At 40.7% G+C, this 24445-nt stretch overlaps 1 protein-coding gene across 1 annotated transcript in view; it reads right to left on the bottom strand.

Annotated features, from left to right (window-relative positions):
- Positions 1–24445, bottom strand: part of rngtt (RNA guanylyltransferase and 5'-phosphatase) — an 87760-nt gene that overhangs the window by 11328 nt on the left and 51987 nt on the right. The window contains exons 13-14 of the mRNA XM_058056207.1: positions 9808–9908; positions 4772–4838 (exon numbers count right to left, since the gene is read on the bottom strand). Of these exons, the coding sequence (XP_057912190.1) occupies positions 4772–4838; positions 9808–9908 (168 nt within the window). The remainder of the gene's footprint in view (positions 1–4771; positions 4839–9807; positions 9909–24445) is intronic.

Here is a 24445-nt window from a genome sequence, read left to right as displayed (position 1 = left end):
AGTGCCGAATATTGAATGCATTTTTACGAGTAACCGAAAGTGCATGCCTCATCAGAAAACAACAAAGACGATGTTGTGGCTCATTGACATAATTAAAAATGAAAAGTATATACTTGGCCATAAAATGTACCACCAAGTAAGGCAGGGGTCTCAAACTCAATTTACCTGGGGGCCACCGGAGCTAGGTTCTGTGTGAAGCCGGGCCGCATCAGGTTTTCAAAAAAACACCAAAACGCATTTATTAAAAACTGGAAAAAAAAATCAATAAAAAAAACTTCAAACTCTTCAATGCTTTTGCTTCTGCTATACCCTACACTTTTTCAGTACTTTGTACACCAAAATATCTGATAAAACATTCCACTGTCTCAAATATCTTAATTTTTATTTTTCTATACACAAAATAAGATTAAAAAAATAAATAAACAAATTAAGAATAAAGACAATAAATCAATCAATCAGTAATAAATAAGTAAATAAAACAGCAAATAAGAAAAACGTAAGAAACCACATACAGTTGGTAGAGAAATTATTTTTTTCAGATTCAAATGTACAGTATTAACAATTATTTAACCTTTAACATGAACATTAATGAAACTTAATAATTTGACCCAATTAGCAAGTTAGCATCGTACTCAGTTCCATCTGGGAGCAGCGTCGTAACTTTAACAACATGTTTGATGAGATGCTTTATCTTGACGTGTATTTTCCGTTTTATTCTAAATCGTTTCCTGCATTTATTTGTACCCAGCGTCATAAGCCTTTAGCTTCATTGCTAATCCAAAGCAAAACAGGGTGGGGTAAGAGGGTAGGGTAACAGTATGGGCGGGGCAAAATCATGTCAATTGTGTCCGGAGTTCACAGAGCTTTAAGCTGTCATTTCAACATTAAACTTTGGTATCAAGGTGGGGGCCTCAAACTAGCCCGCGGGCCACAAGTTTGAGACCCCTGAAGTAAGGAATTCTGGAGACATGCACCATCAGCTAAAGTGTATCAGCCTAAATGATTTTGTTTACTGAAAAATATGAAGTATGTTATGGCACATAAATAAACACAGTCTGCAGACTGATTATTACTGATGAAAAATCCCCATTACATGTTTACTCACTCGATTAATAATGGAGTCAGACTAAATGAGGGAACCATCAATTAGAGAAAACAGTGAACGACATTTGGTCTCGCTGCACTTTCAGACTCTCGAAGAAAAGGAACTCGTCTTGGACATAAAGATCTGTCAGCGAAGCCTCTGATTATTTATGAGTAATAAGCTGCACTGATGCGTCACATATTGGGAGAAAGGCACTTTAAAATAACTCATTATGACGTTGGAGGATGTATATCAGCAAAATGGAGTTGAACCTAAGTAGGCAAAACAATTAGCAAGACTAATTATTTACACAAGTATCCAGGGGCTCATTAGCATACACATTAGCAAGGCAATGCATGTCAAAAGTACGACAGAGGTGGCGGTAAATCAGCTGTAACAGGGTCGTTATACAGCAAATGTTCTAATATAGCGCCAACCCAGCAACCACAAAAAGGGCCAAGTGTCAATTAGACATCAGGTATTTATTGTGGGGGTGCCTTTATTTGTATACACATATTTTATTCTAAGCTATTTGTTTGTCTTGCAGTAATGAATCATGATTGCTTGATGAAAATTTAAATACCAATACACTTTATGGCAAGCGAAGTAGAGTTTATAGTATTTCACTTCAAAGTTTGTGTACCTCTGTGGGTGCTGCTGTTTTGGTTAGCGACAGAGTTCGATGTTGTTCGTTTCAAGTGGACAACATAGCCTGTTATGAACTGAGACGTATCATTTGAAGAAATACCAAATTGCAGGCTTCAATTTCAGTGCTGACTGCTATTTGAACCGGGTTGCATATTTACGCTTGGATTTACTTACATCCCAAAACAACAACATAAAAGCAGACAACATACCCCAGGGGTTGTAGCTTTTTCTTTGTTATTTTTCTTCCCCTGACGGAAGCAAACACAAATTGCCAAAGGCTCATTCTTGGAAATCAGACACGACACTACCACTGAACCACGACTGGGACCAAGTTTGGGCAGAGACATCTGGGGTAACTAAATGGGCGTTCATGACATAAATAGATTGTATTGTGGTGATGAATGCCAATAGAAAAATTTAAATGGAAGACCCAAGTGGAAGAGTGAGGTTACTGGGGGAAGAGATACAGAAGGTGGATAATTTTAAGTGCTTGGGGTCAACAGTCCAGAACAATGGAGAATGTGAAAAGGAGGTGAAGAAGCGTGTGCAGGCAGGATGGAACGGGTGGAGAAAAGTGTCAGGCGTGATGTGTGATAGAAGAGTTTCAGCTAAAATGAAAGAAAAGGTATCCAAAACTGTGGTGAGACCAGCCATGTTGTTTGGTCTAAAGACAGTGTCACTGAGGAAAAGACAGGAGATGAGGTTGCTGATGTTCTCATTGGGAGTGACCAGGATGGATAGGATCAGGAATAACTGAATAAAGTCAGTTATCGGCCAGACTGAGATGGTTGGGACATGTCCAGAGGAGAGATAGTGAATATATTGGTAGAAGGATGCTGCCAGGTAGGAGGCGTAGAGGAAGACCAAAGAGGAGGTTTATGGATGTTGTGAAGGAGGACATGAGAGAGACAGATGCAGAAGACAGGATTAGATGGAGGAGATTGATTTGCTGTGGCGACCCCTGAAGGGAGAAGCCCAAAGAGAAAGAAGAAGGTTTTGTTCATGTGGTCTCCAAACCAAGCAAGGGCAGATTAGGGGTGAGATGCCCGTTATAGTGCTGAGCAAAAGACTGGGTCTATGTTACTGGGGGGTGAAAGGTCAGATGTTGCAGGTCAGATGATTCCAGAAAGCACAGTCTACATCTTGTGTGTTCTCACAGCCTGAGACAATATCAACATTGTCACATTTAGTTCACAGGGACATGGACGGAAGTTTGAGCGTTTTTTGGCTTTTTCTTTATGGCTTCATTCTTTGGTGCTGTTTAAAAGCCAAAAAGTAGCAGGAACAAGAAAAACAACCGTAGTAGTTAACCATGTCCATTAATGTCTAACTTTTTACTCATATTTTAACTGTGTATTAACCAATGAATGTTGTATTTTGGTGTGTCTTCTATTCTGTTTACTTGCTTTATTCAACTTCATTCTTCTGTAAAGTGTCTTTGAGTATTTTAAAAGCGCTATACAAATAAAATGTATTATTATTATGTCAATAATCACAACATATATAACCCTTTTTAGTTAACTGCATCACAGAACAATGCGAGTGCGTTTGTTGACACTAAAGCGATATTATTGTCAGCAGTTATTGTAAACCTATTAAGCCACTAATGTTCTAACATATAACAACAATAATTATGGATATCATAAAACCTCAAGAGATTGAAATGTGACAAGAAAAAAAAATGTCTCATGAGTACTAGGCATTGGGTGTTAATAAATTAATTAATCACACAATAAATTAAAATGAACCGGATAATTTAATTTATTGCCTTGTGCATGCATATCTGTTTTCGTTGTCTTCCAAACAAGCAGGAAGAGAGTTGGAAAGTTTCTCCATAAAACAACAGCATGAATAGAGTAAGACCTTTATCGTAATAGATGAGGCCGGGACGATAGCATATTAAATTAGCTCATTTGCATTAGCTACAAGCCTTATGTGAAACATAACCACACGTCTTTACCTTTTCTGTGTATTCTAAGTAGAGAAAAACGTTAAAATCAGCTAGCATGTGAGAGCTAACAATGCACGTAATATTTAAGACTATAAAGCCCTAAAAAATACTGTTCTATTTACATAACTGACCTGCAGCTACAGCGACATTGTTATTGCAGCAGTTAACACAAAGAACTATTTTTTTGGTGTAGTGACATGGCGCCACAGGGCACTAACCAACAGCTAGTGAGCCCGCTCCAAAACTGCGACAGGACACAAATCTGTAACGACTGACTGCTTATACATGCCCCGCCCCTCATCTGCTACGAAGTTTCACTCTCTCAGGCTCAGCTTCTGCAACCAGTATCTCATCCTCCGCATATCCAGGCTCAGGAAAATAAGGTTCTTGTTTGTCCAAACGTAGACATCGGCGGTGGTGGTAGCACTCACCAAACTCAGACGTGCGCTTTCTATGCCGCTACTGTTGATCAAAGTCGCGTTAGCGTCAACGTACTCTGGAAAAAAATCAATGCGCCCACTTCCGGTAATGTTTAAAATGATCAAAATATGTTTAATTAATTGTCATATAGATAGATACATCCTATTTCGTCATATGAATTTGGTGCTTGAGATGTTATTACCTTAACATCCATTCTTAATAATTATTAGTATTTGAAGAAGAAGAGTGCCACTGATGTCATTTGTGTCTTTTGGGAAATACAGCAAACTACTGTGCTGTCTGACAGATATTAAATGACAAGTATTCGTCTAAAAATAGAAAATGATTCATTTAATAAGGAAATAGAACTGGGGGGAATTCATTAGTGGTTGACGAGTTGGCATGTTGGGAAGGTTGTGCTGAATAAAAAGGGATCTCATTAGAATTAAAGTGCAGCGTATTGAAATGTAGCTAAGAAAACAAGTTCAGGTGTCATTTCAAGTGTGAGGAGTGAAACAATACAGGTGACTCAAGATGATCCGCGTCACTCGGATAAATTGTTTTCTCTTTAGTTATTAAAAATGTAAGCTGTGTGTTGTACACTTTTAACACCAGCTGGGGCTTGCTGGCGTGAGGAGCAAGTCATTAAAAGCAACACGTTTTCTCACCTTCATCTTCGCAAAGGGCCTTTTGTAGTTGCCGACGTAGAGCAAGCCGACGGTCTCTGGCAGCAGCCTGCAAAGACAAAAAAGCACGGTGGTTAACACTCTCTCTACGATGCATCCAACTGGAGAGCTCAAACTGCTTCCATTTTGCAGCTAGTAACAGAACGGCAGGAATGTGAGATTGCACCCCCGTGAGCCCTTCTGTCTGCGTGCACAGCTTGCGGTGCAGAGAAAACCACATTATGTCCACAATCGGAGTCCAACGCTGTGATGAATTGCAGGCAAATGTACAGAATGTAGAATTGACATTGTGGGTTTTTGGTCTAGGAGGTTGCTGTGAGCTGTCGCCGCAGTTCATTGTCACCTCCGTGACGTCTACGTGCAGTGATGTGTGTTCATGTATCAAAGTGTCGGTGCAGTATTTTTGTCTCATCCCCAAGACGAAGCCCAACAGATGTCTTAATCGCACAGTGTGCCTCCCTCACATAACGCCCTTCCCCACAGTCATGTGGCTCAACTTCTATTAGGATTGAACATTCGAGAGTCGGCGCCTCTTTTATTTTAGTTAACCATCCGTGGAGCGGAAACAAAAGGGGGGTATTTTATCTAACCGAGAGCTCAAAATACAGTGCAACTCATTCGGAAATTGAGCAGTCCACCCCCTCAGCCCCCCTTCTGCGTAATAACAGCAACCACGAGCAGGAAGGAAGCAACCATAGGACATTAAAAGAGCCAAATAGCCCTTCTGCAGTCATGGACACATGCCCTTTCTCGTCATTGTTCTACTTCTGACAAATGTGTTACAAGAAAAACAAGCACAGATAGAGACAATTAGAGAAGTTCTTGAACGTCTCGTCTGTGATTTACCACAGTTAAGAGTCTAATAAATGATGTTCAACTGTGCACAACACAATCTACTACTAAATAAAGTTGTTGGGATGCGCTAAATGCCAGTGTGGTCTTCAGCTGACCAAAATGTTAAATGAACAAGAAATCCATTGAGGGAGGGAGAAGAATGCACCTTGAAAAATGAAGAAAAGCATGCATTCTATGAAAAAATGTGCAGCCCGTATCTCAAGGTGGCAGCAGCAGTTTTCCATATTTATGGCTTGGCGGTCCACTAAATGAGTGGTCCCCAATCTTTCTAGATCCACAGACCCGCAAATTTCAGGTGCACCTGTGTTGGATGTAATTTACTGTGTGCAGTATTGTGTAAAACTAAAGACAGGAACTTCTTGAACTAGAGGTTTTGTACCGAACAAATATGCACATCAGTAATCAATAACATCTTCAAACTTTACCTTTGTGCTTTCCTATAGAGTACCAGCATATGGCAACAAACATGATGTGCAAGAAAAAAAGATCAAATACAGTGTACTGTAGTATTCTTATCTGTGCAGTGTTGGAGAAAGTGCGTTCAAGGACCATCAAACAAAGTGGGACAAGTCGCCACTCGCAATAAACAAAATAAACTGTGGGATTTCTAATGCCATCCATCCATTTCCTACCGCTTATGCTCACGAGGGTCACGGGGGTGCTGGAGCCTATCCCAGCTGTCTTCGGGCGAGAGGCGGGGTACACCCAGCCAATCACAGGGCACATATAGACAAACAACCATTCACACTCACATTCATATGACAATTGGAGACAATTTGGAGTCGCCAATTAACCTAGCATGTTTTTGGAATGTGGGAGGAAGCCCACACCCAAACTCCACATTTCCAAGTGGGGAATCGAACCCGGGTCTCCTAGCTGTGTGGCCTGTCCACTGTGCAGCTCAGATTTCCAATGGTATTTTTTCTATTTGAATGGTGGGTGGTGTCCCCTGCACTAGGTTATCGTTTATAGGATATCGACCTGATATCAATACCATATCAGGACACCCTTATTGAAAGTTTTACATACGGAAAACAATGTAAAATCATTCTAAATGACAAATGGATTAAACTTAATGATGACACTCTCTGACCACCAAATTCAATAGTGTTTCTCACCGTCTTTACCAAAGTGCTGGCACTCCAACTTTATTTGACCCCATGGCAGGTTATTTAGCAGTCACGCTCAATATTCTATTATATTATATTATACAAATTTCCCCATTGAGGGACGAATAAAGGCATATCTTAATCTTATTCAACAAGGACGCTTATTTGGGAAAACTGACTAGCTTTCTTTACATGGAATATCGTACAAAAACGACGACAGAGGTAAAATCTTTTGTGGAAAATTAGCGTGTAGAAAAACTAGTAGAACCTTGAAAACACTGTATTTACATTCAACATTTTGAAACAGTATTATTAATCAATCCCAAAGATGATAGATAAATGTGCAAAAAAATAGAAAAAAGAGGAAGTTTAGCCTTCTCTGTTGCCTCTTAAATTTAAGATTTAGGAAATTATGAGAACGAAAACACCAAGAATTGAAAAATCACTGTTGAGAAAGCTGATGAGGTTATGCGGGATCAGGCAGCAAGGGAGTGGTGGGTGGATCCATTATACAAACACGGACTGAGGATGCTGTAATGACACTCGAGTCCCTACTCAATCAAGAACGCAGCATCGAGAAAGCCCGTAGAGAGCCAGTTAAACAGCGGCTGGGTCCATTTCTGGGAATTTGACAAAACCAGACACCTATTGAATGATGACGTAATCATTTGGTGACAGCCTCCTCAGAGAGAAGGCTGCTGGATAAATTTATCTCTCATTGAAGCGATCCATACAATTCTACTGTGCTGAGAGAAGAACAGTGAAAATCCCCCCCCCAATGACAGCTTGCCTTTGTGCTCGTGTTCGGAAACGGTGATAAAACCTGAGAGCCAAAGACGTGCTCAAGGATTGATCGTGTGGGCTACAATAAATAAACTGCTGTTACCTCCCTGTGTGTGTGATTTTGTGTGTGTGTGTGTGTGTGTGTGTGTGTGTGTGTGTGTGTGTGTCCATCTCTTTTTCTCTCGGACGGAGAGCCTGCACACTAAGATGAAACAAGGTCTGATGAGGGCGTCTCTGTAAATGAATTCCTTTTTTTTTGGGAAATGTCACAACACTCTCAATAACAATAATGCTCTGTGTTCTCCCACACAAGAGCGACTAGAAGACAGACTTTCCATGCAGGAAAGAGCGAGCGACTGTGATCCTCCCAATCTGCTGGTGACGAATAATGGCAGGCCCAGTGCTGGGACAGTGAGTGAGGTCACCTGGCTCTCAGAGGAGAAAGCTGCGTGACCACCAAGCCCTGTTCTGATGGGTCTGTTTGAGTGCACTCGCACAGTCCTCACACAACGTGCCAAGCATACAATACAGCGACCAATGTTCCAAAAAACAGTACAACCATGTCGGTCTTCAAGGTAAACGGGAATGTTCAGTTGTCCATTCATTTGTTGTTTGTAATTATGTTATTATTTTGTGCAGGCTGCACGGTAAGAGAGTAGTAGTAGGCGAGGAGACCCCGGGTTTGATTCCCCGAGTATCTCTGTGTGGAGTTTGCAAAAACATGCATGTTCTATTCTAAACAAATATAAATGACAACTCAAAGGGATAAATTAATATTAAAGGGGCTCCATTATGCTCATTTTTTTGTCACTTTGTATTGAGTTGAGGCTGCACAGCGAACGGGTGGTTAGGGCACAGGCCTCACAGCTAGGAGACCCGAGTTCGATTCCACCTTCAGGCCTCTCTGTTGTGGGGACTCCGTTTTCCTCCCACATTCCAAAAACATGCTAGATTAATTGGCCGCTCCAAATAGGTATGAATGTGAGTTTGAATGGTTGTTTGTCTATATGTGCCCCTGTGATTGGCTGGCCACCAGTCCAGGGTGTACCCCGACTCTCGCCCAAAGACAGCTGGGATAGGCTCCATCACGCGGCGACCCTCGTGAGGATAAGCAGTATAGAAAATGAATGGATTATTTTGCACGTAAAACTATAATTATTGTCGATACAATGTATTTTTTTTTATTAAAATTTGTCTTTTTTGAATGTAATTTTTGGGTGTCAAGTACGGATTAATTGGATTTACATTATTTTCCATGGGAAAATTTGCTTTGGTTACAGTCCGTTTTGGTTTGAGTCGAACCTTCTGGAACGGATTAATGGTGTTAACCAAGGCACCACTGTATATTAATCTTAACACCTGGGAGGCTGCATTACCATTTTCCTTTTAAATGGAGTTTCGTGATTAATAATGATTGTTGCATCCAAAATACTGGGTTTGAATGTTCATTTATGCATGTACCAAAAGCAAAGAAGTGAGTCAGTGAGACTGAGTCAGTCTATTTTTGGGGGTGCTTGAAAATGAAAAAGCCATCAACTTTTTGGTATAATGTGTGCCATTTGACGGGCACTGTTGTGATTGCAATTACTATAACAATTTGTTCTCGGTGATGTGGCTACACTACACTACTTGGCAGGAGCAGCAGACAGAGAGGGTGCAGGGGGTATGCTGAATTTTACTGTTGCTTATCCAATTTTAGCATGGAACTCCGCATCCAATTCCGATTGGCTTTTAAAGGGACTGGGGGGCATGCTATTGTAAGGGAGCTGTACGACCATTTGAATTCATGCCCCCCCTCCTCCAACAACTGTAAGCCATTGTCACGTTATTCCATTTCAGTGAAATTACTCCTGCTACTTCCAGTTTACAACCCGTTTATTAATGCATATAAGAAACATCCAAAGCCTCTAATTACCTGCAAGGAAATGATTGCTTTTTACAGCACAGAACTGCCTTTTTTAAAAGGGGGGGGGGGGGGGGGGGGGCAAAGATAAGCACCGGTGAATCTGAATAATTCATGCTGCAGATGATGATGACCACAAAATGAGGGAAAATGGGAAGGGCAGTGCTCTTTGCAGCTTTAAAGCAAATGTGGGGGGGGGGTGGGGTGGCTATGGTGACAGGAAGGAACTCTGCTGTAAGAGGAAATGCTCCCGAAGGCAATGGGAACGAGAGGATAGATACAAAAGTAAAGATGAATGCTGAATTCTAGTGTTAATGGGAAAGCAGCAAAACACATGCTGTGTATAAAGTACTGCTCCAAGTACATACCCTTCTCCTCCGACTTTTGTGATCTTGAGGCGAAAGTCCACCGAATTGAGATTGGGAGGCTTCCATTTGAGGATGTCATCACACCTTCCGGGCTTGTATCTCTGCAGACGTATAACAATGTGGACATTTGCTTGCATGAGAACATACACAAGTGGCTTGAATGAAAACAGGATTACATTGGCTGCATACGCTATTATGTCTTCACGTCTCCGCAGACTTAACAAGCTGAGCAATTTTGTGAGCAGCATTTTAAAATGGCAGTCACGGTTTAAAATATAGACTTAATGTTCTGTCAGTTAATCTCCATTAAAAAGCACCAACTGTAAACAAGATTTAGAAAAGCCGCTTAATTAAGGATTCATTAAAGTGTGGAAGTGGGGGAAAAATTGCACAGTTGGATCACAACACACAGCAAAATATTGGGTGTCAAATTATGTATAAAAATGTTTTCCAATCTTAAGCGCGCAACAACCCACACAGTAAAGCCGTCTTTCCTCCACCGCCTTGATTATTGATGTGTGCTTGACATTTAGGTGGATATGACGCGCAGTGGTATATGAGAAATGTAAAGGCATGGTGGGTGGGGGCGGGAACAGATGACCAGATTCTGTCACTGTCAGGTTGCCCGGTAACAGAAGTCTTCTCTGAGGGAAGATGTCTGGAAAACAGACAGGGTTCCTCAGGAGATCCTGTGCTGTCGCATGACCAAATGAAGTTCCACCCACGTGTGTCATTAGAGCAGAAATCACCAAAGGCAGACAAAAACAAAAGTTACATTAAAATCTTGCATTGCTGGAACTGTGTAAATTAGATTCATATAGGCCGACGCTGCTTTGTCTTTATTGTATACACTACACTGGAACCTCCAAGGTTGAACACAATCTGTTCCACAAAGATGGTCCATCTCCATGTGGTTTGGATTTTCAAGCAGTTTTCCTCAGAGGACATAATCGAAATCAGTTCCAGAATCAAACTTACCTGCATCAACAGTTAAAGAAGTACTTTTATGACGTTTCATTAACGATTAGTCGTTATAATAATAAATAAATATGTGAAAATACAAGTAAAATGTACAGCACACCCACAGTCACCGAGTGATTAGCAACATAGGCCATCTCAGTCAAGAGGTCGAGAAGACCTGGGTTTGATTCTCCACTGGAGTTTGCATGTTCTCCCCATGCATGTGTGGGTTTTCTCCGGGTACTCCGGTTTCCTCCCACATTCCGAAAACATGCTAGGTTAATTGACGACTCCAAATTGTCCATAGGTATGAATGTGAGTGTGAATGGTTGTTTGTCTATACTATGTGCACCTGCCATTGGCTCTCGCCCGAAGTCCGCTGGAATAGGCTCCAGCAAACCCGTGACCCTAATGAGGATAAGGGGCATAGAAAACGGATGGATGGATAGCACAAATGTACCACTGTCAGAGAGATAATGGGCCATTACTGGAATTACAACAGTTGAACTGTGCGTTGTTGTGTAGAAACGCTTTTCTAGCCTGCTAACCTTTAATGTTAGCCTGACGACCAGGCTAAAGGTTATAAAGGTTATACACTTATCGATTTTGCTGTTGAAACATGCACAGTTTAAACTGCAACTTTGAGAGTTCTGGAAAAAAAAAGTTCTTCAGAGGTTCCACTGTACATACAGTACCAGCAACATTTAGAGACAATTACTCCTACTTTGCATGGAACACTCACTCAACTTTGATATGATTGAAAGTCATACACTGTTAAACGGAGTTGTTCCTTTTGATGGAATATTTTAATGCTCAGTAAATTCCAGAGCTTATAACTTGCTACGATAGCTTGCCTAAGCTCAAGATGGAAAACTTTACACCTCACTTGATGGATGGCACAGCTGCTTCTTTGCAAGATTTCATAGGAGGGTTTTTAAATAACTTGTTTAGAGCAGGGGGTTGGAACAGTGTAGAATAGAATGCAGTGTTGGGGAACCAAACCCCCATTTTTTTGGTCCAAATTTGAACATAACTGAAGCTTTGCTCAATCAATTCTATTTCAATGCAATGTTATTTGTTTTGCTTAATTATCATTATTGTTATTTCTATTATTTAGTGGCCCCTGTTCATCACTAATACATTAGTCTAAAGAAGGGAACAGATCATTTTGAAAGAGGTTGATGCTCGTGTGTTATCGAAACCACACTGAAACAAGTTGACTTCCACTCCCACGTTTGAAAGGAAAATAAAAGATGTGCTCAGGCAAGGTTCTTCAAAAGATACATGCTCTCCTATCCCGCTCTCTAACTAACTGTGGTGAAAAGCCTTTGTAGAGATTGCTGCTGGTTTCAAAGGGACATTAACGCCGCCTCTTCACTGAAAGCTCTACCTACTGTGGACAAAAAAGGCCACGTTGCTCTCGTAAAACACCTTCAAATTTACACCAAAAAGTCAGGTTGTTGATTTATGAAATTATAATGTCTCAACTGCCATCTGGACACGGTGTTAATGATGCCCTGCAGTTATAAATTAAGTTCAGGGATGGAAAATGGCTGAGCATATGGTTATGACTTTAAATGATTTGACGAGAAAATTTCCACTAACATCTGGGGAAGCTGCAAGGCACTTCCTCTTGTTATGAGGTCCAACAGTAATAAACTCTATTTTGGTATTTATAGAGCTCAAGACGTCACTTCCTGTGCGGACCGACAGACTGAAACGATAAAAAGAAAAACCATTTTGCCAGTTACTGTCGGCAATTGCTAGCTAGAGAAGCTTAACTGTCAAAGCTACTGACCGAGTGAATGCAGGGAAAGAGGACACGGAAGCAGGCAGTTTCAGAGTAATGAAGTAATAATGTAGTTGTAATGTAGATGTAGAAGTAATAATGAAGTTGAACGAAATGGTGTGAATGAAATAATAAACTGCACACAAAGTACTTAAAAAACACATTGAAGTGAAGAATGATAATGCATGACTTTGATCTGGAAGGAAAAGTGGTTGATGAAAATGGTCATATTATACAGAAGGTGGAGAATTTTAAGTACTTGGGGTCAACAGTTCAGAACGATGGAGATTGTGAAAAGGAGGTGAAGAAGCGTGTGCAGGCAGGATGGAACGGTTGAAGAAAAAGTGTCAAGTGTGATGTGTCATAGAAGAGTGTCAGCTAAAATGACAGGAAAGATTGAAAACTGAGGAAAAGACAGGAAGCAGAACTGAAGGTAGCAGAGATGAGGATGCTGAGGTTCTCATTGGGAGTGACCAGGATGGAGAGGATCAGGAAGGAGTACATCAGAGGGACATTACATGTTAGAGGCCTTGGAGATAAAGTCCTTTACCAGACTGAGATGGTTGGGACATGTCCAGAGGAGAGATAGTGAATATATTGGTAGAAGGACGCTGCCAGGTAGGAGGCCTAGAGGAAGACCTTCGGTCTCGGGCTGATACTGACACTTGGGGGCATGATACCTGGCCTGATACCAGACAAACCATGTGATAACCTATAATTATCACATACTACAGTATTAATTGGCCCTGTACCCTAGAAAGCGCCCATGAATGATACGGGAAAAGGCCGAAATGATACTGTGTCAAAGCCCAGGGCAGTGATACTGATAAAATATAGAGTTTAACCATGTCCAGTATCAGCCCCTGTAGCTGTCCACTCAGAGCGCGCTGCTCTGGTATCGTGCCCGTGAAACAACCAATCAGAGAACAGCTCACGAGTGCTTAGTGCCTAGTGCTTCTCCAGTCACCAAAAAACCCAAACTTGATTAATGGAACTTTAATTGTCAGACATTGATAAGATAAGACTGTTGATAAAATATTATTGTTGAAATATTTTTGCAATTATTGTGTTTACACTGTTTAGATATAATACATGTAATAAACTGAACATTTTCTGGAAACAATATGGTCTTTTGATTAAATAGTACGTGATAATAAGCTCATGATTAAATAGTATGTGATAATAAGATCATCACATGGTTTGTCTGTTATCGAACCATGTGACAGAACCTATAATACTTATACCTATAAGTATCAGCCCCCGTAGCAGTCCACTCAGAGCGCGCTGCTCTGGTATCGTGACCGTGAAACCAATCAGAGAACAGAGTGCTTAGTGCCTAGTGCTTCTCCAGTCACCAAAAAACCCACACTTGATTAATGGAACTTTAATTGTCAGACATTGATAAGATAAGACTGTTGATAAAATATTATTGTTGAAATATTTTTGCAATTATTGTGTTTACACTGTTTAGATATAATACATGTAATAATACATGTAAAAAACATGCCCCCAAGTGTCAGTATCAGCCCGAGACCGAAGGATACCTGGCCTGATACCAGACAAACCATGTGAGAACCTATAAATAACAATATGCTCGGTGGTGGCCAACTTTCTATCACAGGGGGGTAGATGCGGATGCCCACATTGATACTTGTATTCCAATCATCATCATAAAGTTCACCAAAGAAACCAGGGTGTCATTGCTGAGGCAAAGAAATAAGTTGAATGGAACATGTGACAAAATGCAACTGCGTTACGTGCGCATAGAAAACCACTTCCTTGAGAATAACAGGGCTTTTACTCAACATGCTAGACTTTCTGCCAAAGTGCAATCTCAAAAATAAATCCGAGCTTGGAGAACAAACAGCACTGCCGCTGCCGCCACCAACAACAACTGAATGAAACCCAATCAGACTCTCGATTAAACAAATCACAGTGAAATGCGTTCCCAAATGTACAAGTGCACCCTGTAGCACTTTCATTTGCATTTTCGGTGCTTTGTTGTTGAAGTGAAAAAGCGACCTTCATGTCGCACCCAGCATTCAGGCGTACTTCTATCAAATTCATTTCCATGTAATAATGTCAGATTGCAATGAAATTGCCTGTCTGTTCCCAGATAGAAATGCAGAGACTGCATCCGCCTTGACTTGTGATTGTGACAGGGATGCCAAATGAAGGCTTTATAAGTGTGTAAATCTTCCATTTGATGATTCTGATGACCATTTAACTGTATTTCAATGCATACATAAGAGTGTCATTGGACGATATACATCATCATTTTCTGACTGCATTGAACAAAATCAAAGCAGTAACATCAAATGAAGAGCAAAAAAAAATGTCTCCAGACTCACCATTGGCACAAGACTGGACTTTGGATTCCGGAGAGAAGATTATCACATCGTTGTTTGATGTTTAGGTGCCAGGCAGTGTGCTAGCATGAATTAACTTGAGGTTATGCACCGCTCGAACTCAACACAGACGGAACGTCATCAAAGCTTATCTTTATGCATTCACACACAGCATCAGCGTTTAGAAACAACAAGGTGAAAAATATCAGTCTATTTGTGGCAGCATTGCGTGAATAAACCCTTAGTAATAATAGAGCTTTTGTATTGAGTTGTGGACTCCTATAGAGCAGCTACACACAATAACCCACACAGAAAACTTGCTAGATCTTCCTGAACCTGCACCCATTCCAGCTGTATTTCCTTGGATTTGTGCTTCCTTGGATTTGTGTTTTAATGTATTCCACCCACGGCCCGCCTATGGGGCACACACAATCCGCTGTGATTGGTCACACGTCCAAAGTGCTTCCTGAATAAAGTCTTTGGAGAAGTAATTGAAAAGTATTTAGGAGCTACTGGCAGCTTACCCTGTATGAACTCAGAGTGGTAATATAGGCATCACCGCCTGCCAAACGAGGAGCACTCATTGTCGGACACATTTTGTCAGAGGCACTGTTGGTGCCGTGGAGCTCAGGAGCCGGATGTGAGGGCACCGCATGGACACACAGCGTGTCCGACATTAATGCCCTTGTTCTGACTTCAGCAACATTTTGGCGGATATATCACAAAAACAGTCCCGTGTGAAATGCGGTTGACAGATGAAACTATTTTTCTCTTGCTGGGAATCAGCAAATACAACAACTTTTGCCTGAGGTTGTTTCGTAAGCTTGGGGGAGGGCAGAGAGCATATCATGTGCCTATAGCCCCGCCCATAAGGAAGCCCGCTCCTTTGTGACGTCACAAAGGAACAGTTTTGCATGCCCTGTGAAACCAAGCATTTTGAGCCATCCCAAACTTCTTTCAAGGATCACTTCCAAATGCGCAAACCTCCTTATCTGAAACTTTGGCATCATTTAACAAGGGAATACAACATTCTAACTATAGGTCAGAAAAATGGACAAAGCAGAATAAGTATAAAGACAAACATGCCCTGCGATTGGCTGGCGACCAGTCAAGGGGCTACTCTGCCTTTCGCCCAAAAGTCAACTGGGATAGGCTCCAGCATACCCCAGCGACCCCAGTGAGGATAAATGACAAGAAAAATGGATGGATGGAATACAATCATTTTTTTTTTAAATCACAATTTTGTGGGTGGAAAAAAATTGGAGCCAAAAAGGCACAGCACCTTTCACAGCGGCTGCGTTTGTAGATAACTTTAAAAGACACCGTCCATTGTTTATTCTACCTTTGTGTCCTTGTTTGTGTTTATTCTGATATAATCAGTAAAACACTTTGTGACTCTTTTTTTTTTTTTTTACCCGTGACTTTGGTAATGCTCTTTAAAAACTTTACCTCCAGACTGCAACTTCCACATGCTGGTGCACCATAATAAAAATATAATTTATAAAAAGTACATCAACCAATAAAGGGCAACATAAATAAATAACTAATCACATGGTTTAGTAGTCCAGTCGGAGAAGCACTGTCAGCACAGAGAATGCCAGGTGTCTTATCTAGAATACTACTCCTGCACATGTGTAGTGGGTTCATCAAAGAGCAAAAAGAACAGCCTATATGTATTATAAGATTTATTTTCAGAGTCACGTAGCGTGTGTGTAATTTCCTAGTAGCAACTCCCTTACCCGGTGGGGGATTGTGGGTGCGGCAGTTCCTTGTTGCAAAGTTCTGACTTTAAAACTGTGGCAGCCTTCAGAAATGTCGACTGCTGGGAGAAGCAGCACGTTGCTGGGCTGACCGTGCAGTTTCCACAATCCTCTTTTAAGAAAGCCTTTTTTGCTGACTGTGAACGAGGCTGAAAATATGCAATGAAATCTCAATGCAAAATGCTTTTTTTTTTTTAGATAGTTGGGGGGGGGGGCTCAATACAAGTAGACATCTGCAGACAGGTGATAAATTAAGAATTGTAAAATTAACAAATGTCTTATTAAGTCTTAATACAGTTACTGGTGGTGACAGTTTTGGTATTTGGCAGCTGTTTGACTGACATTAAATCCAAGGACACCTCCATGTAAGTGAAGGAGGCCAGGTCAGTTGGCTGAGCTCAACACAAAAGAGCATACTTTTCACTTTCTGAAGACTAAAGTGGAGGCATCAACACCCACAAACTAGCAGCAGGTGAAGGTGGCTGCAGTGAGGAGCTGGATCTGAAACATCTCAGAGGAGGGAATGTGGGCGTACTTACAATAGGCCACTGAACTTGGGTGTGATTACCCAACCTTCTCCTGGCCTGCACACACACACACACACACACACACACACACAGCATTACCGAGTCTTACTCTGAATGGTTCTGTTTATATCTATTTTGCAAGGGGTCGTCTTAAATAAATCGCATGTTATGTCGCACGCAAGGGTACATACACAAGGCAAATTATCCATTTAGCGAGGGTTAGCACGCAGTAAGACGTCTATCCATCCGTTTTCTATGCCACTCACTTGGGTTGCAGGTATGCTGGAGCCTACCGCAGCTGTCGCCAGCCAATCGCAGGGCACAAACCAACACAGGCACCGGAAGAACATGCAAACTCCAAACAGAGAGGAGATTCGAATCCAAGGTTTTCCTGCATGCTAACCACTCGTCCACCATGCGACCCAAATTACATATGTTTAGTCTACACTTCAATCACGCAATAATACCAATAACCCAGGTCATTGTATTCTCAGGGCCTTGAATTGAGAACCAAGTCGAGCTGTCCTATCCAGTCTAACTGGTGTGTGCCCTACCTCGTCCTTGAGCAAGAACCGATTAAATTAATGAGTGAGAAGCGAAACGTCTTCTCAGACAGTTCAGTCCAGTCCAGTTGTGATGAATTGAATGAAACCACTCCAACTATACAGTCACCACACCAGTCATCACAAGCTAACATGGATATAAAAAATGATCAATCAATGTTATGGTATTGTTTCAGTGAGATTAAAAAATAAATGTGAGAGAAAAAACAAAAATATTCTTTAAAATACCTCAAATTAAATAATCACATTTGAGTCTTACTACTTCCCTTTTATTCTTTTATTTTTGTTTATTTATTAATTTATTTAATTGTATTTATTGTCATCCTTCCTCTTTCCCATCCCCACATAGTGTCATGCATTAAAAAGCCAGCATTGAATTGCTTAAAGTGTATTTGTTTTGGAGTTTTCCTTAACGTAATTCGCTTTAAAGCATAATATTACTCAGTTTGAATGTGCACCCATTTAAATATTTCAAATTAAAACCATGTCTCATTCCAGTCACAAAGTCTGTGTTTTCATTGATGTGGCACCTGGCTGCTCCGTGTAAACAGGCACTGAAGGACGAAGCAGAAGGTTACACCTACATGAGGGACTGTCAGAGGACACAATCAATTCATAGGATGGAGCAGCATTGTGTTGGTGTGAATACATTCTGTGTAAACAAGAAACATGATGGTGTGGATTCAATTTTACGGCCACGTTGTAATACCTATGAGTAAAAAATAAACAAATAAAAAAAACTCCTACTGTAAATCTGTTATTATTGGTGGAACCAAACCAGAAACCTTCTTTGGAGTCAACATCAGGAGATAAATTACACCGAGTGGGTGGGGGTGAGGGGGAGGGGGGGGGCTGGAGAGAACAGCAAACAGAAAAGGTGACAAGCAACTGAACGGCTGTAGATCAGAGATTTGTTACCCCCCTTTTAAGTCCTGAAATAGCTTGCCTCTATTTGATCCTTTACTATCCATATTTGTGCAAAAACAGACACAGCCCCATGCTTTTCTACTTCGCCTCGGGAAAGAGATCGGAAAGAAAAAAAAAGGACAGTTCAAACTAATCTTTAAAGGATGAATATGAATTCAGCAATCCCATTTTCTGAAACGTGTAATAACATCCTTTACAGAAAAGTAGACTGTATATGCAAACCATCTATGCTTTAATCACATACAGTATGTGTTTCATTATGTAAACATATGTATGTATGTATGCCTCATAGTAATAGATGTGGGGAAAATTATGCTGCTGTAACCCATTATATCGAACAACACACAGCAGAAGCACACTTGTCATCATGAATCCATTCCAGAAGGTCCGACTCAAACCAAACATACTCTAACCAAAGACATTCTTCCCATCAGAATGTAAAATTTTTTATAGCTTTACAAACAGAAAACAATTGGAAATGCTTATAAATTAGGGCTGTCAATCGATTCAAATATTTGATCGCGATTAATTGCATTTTTGTCATAGTTAACTCACAATGAATCACATTTAATCACAGATAGAAATGAGTTTTTATCTATAATAAGTCAAGGGAACTTTCTTTAATGTGTCATCAATGTGTTACTTTTGATAGTGCTAATATAAATACGGGCGGCACGGCGGTCAAGTGGTTAGCGTGCAGACCTCACAGCTAGGAGACCATTCAATTCCACCCTCGGCCATCTCTGTGTGGAGTTTGCATGTTCTCCCCGTGCATGCGTGGGTTTTCTCCGGGTACTCCGGTTTCCTCCCACATTCCAAAAACATGCTAGGTTAATTAGCGACTCCAAATTTTCCATAGGTATGAATGTGAGTGTGAATGGTTGTTTGTCTATATGTGCCCTGTGATTGGCTGGCGACCAGTCCAGGGTGTACCCCGCCTCTCACCCAAAGACAGCTGGGATAGGCTCCAGCACCCCCGCGACCCACGTGAGGAAAAGCGGTAGAAAATGAATGAATGAATAATATAAATACATATAAATGATGAATGAATGGGACATCACTTTAACCTTAACTGACGACTGGATTGTTGAAAACGGTGACTATAAGGCTACCAGATCCACACAGATACCACCTTGTGTTTTGCTCGTGATCAACAAGAAATGCAACGACTTGTGGCGTAATTGTGTTAGTTAGCAATATTAATTCATTCATTTTCTACCGCTCATCTTCTCAAGGGTCGTGGGCGTGCTGGAGCCTATGACACATATAGACAAACAACCATTCACACTCACATTCATACCTATGGACAATTTGGAATCGCCAATTAACCTAGCATGTTTTTTGGAATGTGGGAGGAAACCGGAGTACCCGGAGAAAACCCACACATGCACGGGGAGAACATGCACACAGAGATGCCCCGAGGGTGGAATCAAACTTGGGTCTCCTTGCTGTGTGGCCTGGGCGCAAACCACCCGCTAACACCGTGCAGAGTTAGCAATATTATCAAAATATTTTTGCATACTAAACCATTATTAATTAATTCAATATCAGCCATCTTTCAAAAGCCTTCCCTCTTGGGACGGGCCATTTTTGATGATTTTGACTGATTTTTCAAGGCACACAGAATATTATAGACATTGTATATACCAAAAGAAAGATTAGACCCTCATCTTTCATCAGAGCAAAAAAGGTTGGTTTTTACATCCTAACTTTAAACAACAACAACAAAAAATGCTTTTTGTAAGATACATTTCAAATGTAGCCATATACAGTATGTATATTTAGCCAAATATTACTAAACAACATCAACACAAAAAATTTTATATTTTTTTTACATATACCCATTTGCAATTTTCACATTTGCAACACAACTGTGCATGTGCATGCTTTAAAATTTCCCTTCAATGCTTAACCTCCTTCGCGCAACATGACGAGGTGCCTTTTCACTTCCTGGTTGTTGCGGAGCATGGATAGATGCAGGCAGAGTTCTTCTTGTTTGTTTTTGGCTTAAAACTGCATCTGATGTAGCGTTGCATCATCATCTCTTTCTGCTTCTCGCAAAAAAAAAACAAATACGTTTTTGGTAGCAAATGAGTGAATCCACATGATATAAGGTATTTTGGCACTTTTAATTACTAACGATTATTGATTTTGTTTTATTTATTTAAAAAATTAATTGCATGTGCAAAATGGTACTAAAATGAGTTAAACAGAATCGGCTTACAATACATATGTTTTCTGTTATAGTGTTCAATGACATCTCTTTGTTTGTGGCAAAAGACTCTGCTTAAGTGTGCCGAGGATTAGAGATAAAAAGGCAGGCCTGGTCAATAAATCTGCTCCCAGGAGAAAGTCTCACTCAGAAAAACTGGCCTCTTCTCCTTTGAGTCATCTGACATACGGATTAGCTAAATGGTTGTGAGGCACAAATAATTTAAATGAAGAAAAATTGAGGGGAACATTAAGGAGGTAATTGGTTTGCTGAAGTGACCTGCTGACATGCAAAATAAAAGGGTTAGAAAGCGTCAAGCCCTGCATATAAAAACTAAAGTAGCTCACAATGGCAGCTCCAAAAAATGTCTATTGTCTGGCTGCATCATCAAAATCTGTACAATGATCCCCTAAAGAAAGAAAACATATTCCAAGAAAGCTCTGAGCTAGCGATGATAAGACACCAGTGCAGCAGTAAAAAAAAAAACGAAAAAAAAAAAAACAAACCTTTGTGCCATTATTAATCTTGGACATTCACAGCAGCAAGACCCTGCTGAGATTAACCCCATGGCCTAATCCCATTCACACAAAAAAGATTAACATTACATCTGGTGTGGAGTACAACAAAGCTCAATGACTTTGGAAAATGATTAGAGGACAGGGCAAGCCTAGTTTCCCTTTTATACATACATTGGTTATACATACACAATGCAGGCAACAGAAGCTTTTGTTACTAGCTTAATGTTGCACACACGCAGTCACTGCATCCATGCATACCCCTCCATGTGTGAATGATAAGAGGCAGTAAGAGATAAGCATTCATCATCATCTCATTGATGGACAATACCATCAAAATGCCATTTATCATTATTGTATAGTCGCTTTTATCCATTAGAAACACACAGCCATTGTTGTGTTAATGATACAATCCAAAGGTAAAAATTAACAAATTCAGTACACCAAACTATATCAAGGTTTTGTTTCCTTATGTAAAATGTCATAGAACATGACAGTTGTTAAATGCACCGATTTCATCATCATTGCAAAAAAGGTTCCATGTCAAATACAGCCCAGCCACACTCCCACAGCCAAGGTGCTGCAACAAGCTGGAGGCTATGTCCACACCAACAAAGATATTTCGCACAAAAATCTCCATGAGTGGTTAGCGCACAGGCCGCACAGCTAGGAGACCCGGGTTCGATTCCACCCTTGGCCATCTCTGTGTGGAGTTTACATGTTTGCATGCATGGGTTTTCTCCAAGTACATGCTAGGTTAATTGGCCAATCCAAATTGTCCATAGGTATGAATGTGAGTGTGAATGGTTGTTTGTCTATATGTGCCCTGTGATTGGCTGGCCACCAGTCCAAGGTGTACCCCGCCTCTCAGCTGAAGACAGCTGGGATAGGCTCCAGCACCCACGCGACAATCGTGAGAAAGTTCAGAAAACAACTCTAGTATTTTGGGGGGGGGGGGGGTTAAACGCCCACACCTTCATGCATGAAATGAAATGAAACCAACACCTGTAAGTCAATAACTTCTATGTTCATTTCTTATGACATAAAACAAAAAGCTTCGTTTTAGCCATCCACATAGAAACACTGAAGTTATTGAAATTATACACAGTTTTTGACAATGTTTAATGTGCAAATTTGCGTGTGGACAAGAGACCGAAACGCAGGGAAAATCTATACATTAAAGTATCTGTACTCATGTAAGGTTGAAGACTAGTTTACGCACTGTTTACACACTCTGCATGTGATTCGTAACCGAATAGTGCATAAATGCCACCCTCCTGCACTACTTATTTACACTGTTTCACGGTCCAGCTTTATCAAGCATGACGCCACGCAACTGCAGGTGTCACCCCGCTCATTTATTCCTCTATTTGCAAGCCTACAAGATGTCAAAGCTTCTACTGCAGAAAAGTCAAGTTTATATTTTCTTACAACAAGAAGAAAAACTAGAACTTAAACAAGAAGAAAGAAGGCAAGGACAGTGAGGATAGAAGACATGTCTTTAAGTATGATCGACAGTTTTTTTTTGGGAGAACCTGGGTCTGATTTTCAGCGTACATGACTATCAACTGCAATCCACAGCCACCACTGAAAGTGGATGGTGAATCCATCAGCCATGTTGCTGACTTCAAATACCTTGCATGCATGATGGCCTTCAGTAACAAAGACCTAACTAGAAGAAAGGTCCTTGCATGGTCCGCATTCTGGAAGTTGGAACACATACGGAGAATCAAATCATTCCAATTGAAATGAAAGTATGGCTGTGAATCGTTGATGATATCAAGTGATATGGAAAGCAAGATCAAGTCCTTTGCCACTTCATGCTACAGAATAATGCTCAACCACAAGTGCATTGACCCAAATGCCCCAAATGCACAAATATATGCTGACACAAACACAGAATCCCTAATTAAGGCTGAGACAGCTGACCTTCCTTGGTCATGTATTAAGAATGCCAGAGGAAGAAGCTTGTTCAATATATGCCCTCTATATTCCTCCCCATGGGAAAAGGAGGCCAGGACGACAGAGAACTTCATATATGTCCTACATTCAAAATCTATTTGGGGACACATCAGTGAATGCACATGTCTTTTATTCATTCATTTTCTACCGCTTTTCCTCACGAGGGTCGCGGGGGGTGCTGGAGCCTATCCCCGCATGCAAGGGGAGAACATGCAAACTCCACACAGAGATGGCCGAGGGTGGGGATTGAACCCTGGTCTCCTAGCCGTGAGGTCTGCGCGCTAACCACTAGACCGCCGTGCCGCCCACATGTCTTTTATTAAGTATTAAATCAAAAATATTATACAGTTATGAAGGGAGCCTTACTTTTTTTCCAAATCTGAATCAAAGTTTATGAGTCTGCATAATGTGGGACTGTGAAATCAAACATTTGATACTGATATAACCAAAATACAAAACGTGTGGGACAGATATCCACAGAGCTTTCAACATCCCTTCTCTATTCATGAGATTTGATCCATCATATTCACTGAAGCAACAGTGAAAAACATGACCTCAAATCAATGGCTGGCAACATAAAAACTCCACTAGGGTTCGAAATCCAAAAGCAATTTCTGCTTTAGATTGTGTGTAGTTTGGAAATTCAATATGGTCGATGAAAAAAAGCAACGCTTCTTTCAGCTGCAGGCCTTTCTAGAAAACACAGTGGAGGAAACGGACATGTACAGTGCTTGTTTATGCATACATAAGAAGAATGTGCCTCACTGTAAATGGTATAGTGGCAGTGGTATAAACAGAACTGAATTGGACATCAGATTAATAACATTGAAAAGGCTTTTATAATTAAAAATAAACACTGGGGTGAAAATTAAATGCATCTGCACAAAGATTCAATTTGGACCATCGGAAACAAATAATACAATGCTAACCAAGGTTCCACTATACTTTCTCCCATATAGTGCATTGAAGACAGCGGTTTTGAGGAGAGCGTGAATGTGGTCTTGACTGAGCTGCTGGTGATGGTTTTTAAAGAGATGTTCAACATTTACAGGAATGAAACAAAAGATAATGCAAT

Source organism: Doryrhamphus excisus, chromosome 19 (genome assembly GCF_030265055.1).
Source record: "Doryrhamphus excisus isolate RoL2022-K1 chromosome 19, RoL_Dexc_1.0, whole genome shotgun sequence".
Taxonomy (NCBI): Eukaryota; Metazoa; Chordata; class Actinopteri; order Syngnathiformes; family Syngnathidae; genus Doryrhamphus; species Doryrhamphus excisus.
Note: the sequence above shows the minus strand (reverse complement) of the source record. Positions and strands in the feature narration are given on the sequence as shown.